The 6,021-nt window shown below is 47.5% G+C and overlaps 1 protein-coding gene across 1 annotated transcript; it reads left to right on the top strand.

Moving 5' to 3' along the window:
• The first annotated feature begins 1,805 nt into the window (after positions 1-1,805).
• Positions 1,806-2,793, top strand: EV420DRAFT_490179 (uncharacterized protein). Its single transcript, XM_060482352.1, has one exon. The coding sequence runs from the start codon at positions 2,047-2,049 to the stop codon at positions 2,650-2,652; it is 606 nt and encodes a 201-aa protein (XP_060321606.1). The 5' UTR covers positions 1,806-2,046; the 3' UTR covers positions 2,653-2,793.
• Positions 2,794-6,021: the final 3,228 nt, after the last annotated feature.

Below are 6,021 nucleotides of genomic sequence, written 5' to 3' on the forward strand. Positions count from 1 at the left end.
GTCACGCCTGAGTCCTTGGAATATATTCGACAGAAGATAATCACAGAGGCGAGAGATACCCATTGGGAACGTGAGATCGACCGATGAAATGGGAGCGTAGTGAAGGTAGGAAAGGAAGAAAGCAGCTCCCAGGTCGGACCCTCAATCACGGTGGCTGTACCCCGGACACCGTACCCGCAGACTCGCAGACCCGCGGCGCGTCGGAACTACAAAGCGGAGCTTCAATTCTCCTGCCTGCTTTACGCAGGCCTCAACGTCCAGCTCCGTTTTTGCCTTGGCCTTCCAATGTTCGCTGAACCTCACTAGCGTGTACAGTGAGATCTCCACGATGTCGCGACCACGTGCTCGGAGCAGGAAAGCCATCGGACTGGTGCATCACACTCAGCTCCCCGTGTCCTTGGACCTTGTGAACGTCGGCATCACTTCGTGCGAGCAGTAGTCTTTCGGGGCTATATTGTACCTATCATGCTTAAAATTAATGCTTCCAACATGACGAGGACTGAATTTACTGCAGTGTTGAAATTTTTACTTACTGGTTGAGAACGGACTTTAGCCAAAAACAGGACGGTTCGAACCTCCCGATCGACAACAGCACTTTACAGTCGCGTGTTGCTTGTTTTTATTTTGGCTGGGAATTGTAAGTGCTACTCTTATGGCTTTGTAAATTTATCGTCCGCTGTACCTAGCTTGAAAATACCGATTTTGGTTTGACCAGACAATTTAAAAAAGCTAGGTTTGGGAGCGTCAGTGATGCTTTCCGCGCCGAGTATTGCTACCCGTTTCTTGTTAGAAATTGCCCTATGGTAGCAATACGCGACGCACCTAACAAGTCAACATCTCCCTCCTGTGTTCCTTTACTCAAAAAGGTTAGGCTCCATCCCGGATAATGGCGAGGCGTATTTATCCGGGCTGGTCCATCAGTACAGTGTTCTCATTGCATCGGGCTACAATATTTCCATAAGAAAATCCCCGTGTTGGCGCAGAAAGAAAAGCTAAACCAAAGTTGGAATAAGATTACTGGCAGTCCATATGGCAAAGTCTGTGCATTGATGCATAGCCGGCAGTTTGATAGGCAACTCTTGCTTGGGTTGCGTTCTTGTTGAACGTTGATCCGCTTCGTGGAAACAGCAGAGAGGGAAGGTAAAATTGTCATTTGACTACCTGTAGAGACTGATAAACTGGAAGGAACACGCAAAAGAGGAAATGACGTACCTAGGCTGTGCGGTAAGAAAGAGCAAGGGAAGGAGCGCACATCGGCGAGATCGGGCCGATCACGTAACTGTTTTAGACTTTAGGGCAGGGCACTTGGCGTGGTTTCTCTCATCCTGCCATCTCTCTGATTGTGCGAGGTCCCAACACCACTCAGTTTGAAGGACGGGACGGAAAGAAGCGCTGATGCCTGATCGTTCCTGGCTTGCTCGTTCATCTCATCTCTTACGCGGCCGCCGCGAGTTCTAGGATTTGGTACGTCCGTTGGCGCCTTTCTCGTCGATGGCCAGATGAGATAAACTTCGCTTTTTCCAGTGGTTGCAAGGTCTCGAAGACGTCGAGCATGTTCCTCCATTCGCAACGCTGCAACAGGATGCTGGCTAATGATAAAGATGTCGACGATTTTCGAGCCGTCACAACGCGTGGTGGAACGGGTGGAAAGAGTCGGTGTTAGAAGTGGAAGAGGGAGAGCAAGGTATCGGCGTCATCGAGCGAGTCGTTGATGGATGATATTCGGAGGTCTTCTGGACTCGGGCCGTCGATCGAGGAGCATGCATATTGTGTTCAGCTCCCTTTTCTCCCAGCGTACCGCCTGCCAAAACCATTATACGGCACTCCGCCTCTACCAGTAGAAGTGCTGACTGTGATCCTCTCGTTCCTCCTGCTCACATCGGCGCGCGCACTCACTCTGCTCTCTCGTGACTTTCTCTCAGCCGCCCAGGCCGTGTTATACGGCAACCTCCACATGACCGGTATGCAGAACCCCGACGCGCTATAGGTATTCCTCATCACACGACGAGACCTCACATCACTCACACACACCCTGCGCGTCCCTGTATGGCCATCACCCCAGGCCCGGATGTACCTTATACCACGTGTCCTCGCTCGCACGGACAACCTCCACTCCCTTCCTTTGATCTCCACATCGCGCGGCACTACTCTGCATTTGATCTCTGCCATATCGTCTTATTGCGGTTTCCATTCGTCATTGAAGATTATGACGATGACTCGCCACCATCTACGCCACTTCCTGCCACTCTGATACGTACATTGCTTCTCTCTGTCACGGTGCCCACCGCACCTAGTCGGCTAACACCCTTTCCCATACCTCCGCAATCTCCGCTCCTGCCTGCTCTGACACGGACTCACGATTCTTTCACGTATCCAACAATCACTCTGCTCCCTAATCTGCCCATTCTGCACTTCCCACCGGACCTGGTAACCTTCCTCGCGATCTCTCAACCTCTAATCATCGTGTCTATCACCATTTCTACGACGATATGTGCGGGTTTTCGGCCTACCTCCACGCTCGAATCCCTCCCTCCCTCCGAAGCACGGGTCATTGTATGTCCCGACATTGGGGAACTCGAAGTAGAGGGCAAGAGCGGCGAGGTATGCAGGTCTGGATTGTTCCTCACTTCAAGTTTCTCCGTGTGCTGGTAATGTGTAGACCGGGACTGGCACTGGTTAAACCAATGGAAGAAGCCCTCGACGAGAGTTTCCCTCTCCCGAAATGAGCCAGAACGCGCTCTATGTCTTCGACGATCAGTTCCTCCAGCCATTTGATGGTAACCAGTAATGAGCGAATGTGCACACGCGGTTCATCTGGTTACTGCGTGTCTTGCTCTTGAACACGTCGTCTTTCCGAATGGAGTCGAGTGGGGCCGTCCAATACCGACTTTCCCCCGCTCGATTCGTCGTATCTTTTTACGGCAGATCTGTTTATGAAAAGGGTTCATCCCAGTGTTCCACATTTGCCGCCACCTCTTCCGAAGAAACTCGTTCCATTGAAGGAGCGGAGGTTCACGGGAACTGAGCGAGTTTTTTTGTCCTTGATGATAGTGAAGATGACGATTTCATTGTTAAGCCGGGTTCCAGGAAGGAGAGCTGCGAGCTGCGGGCCTCTCAAGAGCAGGGTAAGGATGACGTTCGACGTTCCGGGAAGATGGTGATTGCACTCGTATGACCCCCAGTACGCGTTTCTTTGATTGTATCCTACTATTCTGAAGTACTAATCGTGCTTTGTAGATCGTCTACTACGTCCACGAAGATGGCTGGTTTTAGTATCAGTTCATGTTACTATTTACCCTTACCACCCTTTCATGATTCGTAGATTTATACCTAATAACATACTGTCTTCGTTCTTCCTACCTTCACTGTGGACGTTCTCAGCATTCTTTATTCAACAACGTCCCTAGCTAAAGAAACCCCCGGCCAGACAAAAGAACCGGTGGGACGGGCCCATTTCTCACTCGTTCACCGGCAGGGTGGGCTAGCACCCCTGTACTTGTCGTGTCTATGCACGTCGTATTCCGGCGATTACAACTCAAGCACATCCTGTTCAGCGTCCATCATTCTGTGCTTCCCCTCTCAGTGCCGCATATGCATAGCGTCGACTCCCTCTTCGTGAAGAGAACCATCCAACAAAAAAGAAAAAGACTCGGGTTCACGAGGACCAAAGAGTCTGTTTCACTCTGAGCTTGACTACCGATTGTCTGTCGTGGAAGTTCGAGCGTGCCCATTCCCGTTGTTCAGCGCAAATAATAAGATCATCTATCATCCCGTGAGCAGGGACACAGATCGATAGCGGTTTTTATGAGCTTCGATGATTCTGCTGGGGTGCAGAGGAAGCAAAGTCGGTATATACGACTAGTTGGAGGACGTAGGAGATTTCAGATCACGATGTATGGTTTTACGCTGGGTCATGCCTCGTAGTGCCATTAGGCACTGTTCAAGGACGAATGAGTAGAACAATTACGCCTGTTCAATCTCCGCCTCAAAGCAATTCATCACATCTCGAACTGATGCCTCAGCCACCCTCCGACGAACCTCTCGAGCCCACCTCCTATCATCCCCGTTTCGGCTGGGACTTTGATGTCAACGACAGCAAGATCCTCCGCGCGAAATCTCGTGAGTTGTACGCGCTCCGCGAGGGTGTACGAGACCGGTCGCTGAACATTCACTACGTCTTCACTGTCACGTTTCCTGCCGCATTCCGGAAATCTGACTCACCTGAGGCTCGGGATCTCCCTCTTTTTGCATGTGTTTCCGGGACGTATAACATCACGATCACGTCGTTCATCCAGAATTTCAGCGATCTGGATATCCCTGAGGCCATATAGCCAATATTGTGTACAATTGCCCTGTAAGCACAGGAATTAAATTGTATACAATTCTGTGAGGCCTGCAGGCCTGATAAGTATACACATGTATGAGAGCCTGGATCCAATCTAAATCCGCATTTTCTCAAATATTGGGCTCATTTCCCATCAGGATGGGCTAGAATCTTCCGTGGGGCCTTTCATAAAAATCTATAATTAGCCTGTAAAGTCAGCCCATCAATATCTGGCCGAAATCGGCTGGATGCGGCCAAATGATGGCATCATAGGGGCTATTTTCCGGTCAGAATAGGATTTAGGCTGGTTTCTGGGTGCTCGGTGGGTCAGGGAATGGCACTGGAATATTAATAAACATAAATAACATAAAAGCGGACCTACTGATGAGGTATGGGGGCTCTGGAGAGCATGTAATATAGGTATTTTCACAAAAATGGCTACAATATTTGCTTTTTGGGGGGTTTTTAGGGTGATACATGCATTGGATCGACTGGGGACTTCACCAATGAATTTCCTGACCTTGAAAACCCCCAAACGATCCCTGTATAGCACTTGTGGCACATTTTATTACTAGGATTAGATGAGCATATTGGATTTTTAGGGTGCAGCATGCTTTGGATTTCTCTGAAAACTATACCAGTCGATTTGTACACTATGAAAACCTTAGAATACATTGTCTTCTATAATATTTGACCTGTATAATACTGTAAAAAAGTGGGGATTGGGGTGCACATATGGTTTATTTTGTTTTCTGTGCTTCGGATGAATCTGGTATTATCACCAATAGATTCCTTGACATTTAAAACCCTAAAACGACTATAGGAACCTTTTATTGGGCTCCATAAACGATGGTAATAACAATATCACAGTTTAGGAGGAGCACATATGGAAAATCACTTTTCTGTACCTCGGAATACTTCAGAACTTCTACCAGTTTACTCCTTGACCTCAAAACCCTCGTATAACACAAGGATTCGAAGAAAACCTACAAAAATACATGTTAAAAAAGAGTAATAGGGGATGGAGGAGATATACCTTGTATTACGCATTTCTAGTGGTTGGAGAAGGTATTCCTGTTATATGAGAGACGATATATGCTGTAAATTAGTACAAATTCCCACATTCATCCGAAATGTATTGGAAGAGATATAAGCAAATCATTCTGCAAATGATGAGGAGCACATCCCCAATTTCGATATTCTGATCATTCTATAGCTTGGGGAATGTCAGAATCGGATTCCTTGACCGAAAAATGGTAGGATCACCAATCATCCATGGGAAGTCAAGTGTCAACACTCCGAAGTACAATATGGACTTTCCTTGACAATTGCTGCAGTCTGATTTGTTCTTACCACTAGATGTTTTCTTGATGAAATGACCATGGATGATGGATAATCCTACCATTTTTCGGTCAAGGAATCCGATTCTGACATTCCCCAAGCTATAGAATGATCAGAATATCGAAATTGGGGATGTGCTCCTCATCATGCATAGAATGATTTGCTTATATCTCTTCCAATACATTTCGGATAAATGTAGGAATTGTAAAAATTATACAGCATAATTGTCTCTCATATAGCAGGAATACCTTCTCCAACCACTAGAAATGCATAATACAAGGTTATATCCTCCCATCCCTCTACTCGTTTTTAACATGTATTTTTGTGTTTTCTTCGAATCCTTGTGTTAACGAGGG

This window comes from Desarmillaria tabescens (genome assembly GCF_030435595.1).
Source record: "Desarmillaria tabescens strain CCBAS 213 chromosome Unknown EV420scaffold_205, whole genome shotgun sequence".
Taxonomy (NCBI): Eukaryota; Fungi; Basidiomycota; class Agaricomycetes; order Agaricales; family Physalacriaceae; genus Desarmillaria; species Desarmillaria tabescens.

Coding starts and splice junctions, on each gene's coding strand:
- EV420DRAFT_490179 (XM_060482352.1), top strand. CDS start 2,047: ATGGCCATCACCCCAGGCCCGGATGTACCTTATACCACGTGTCCTCGC.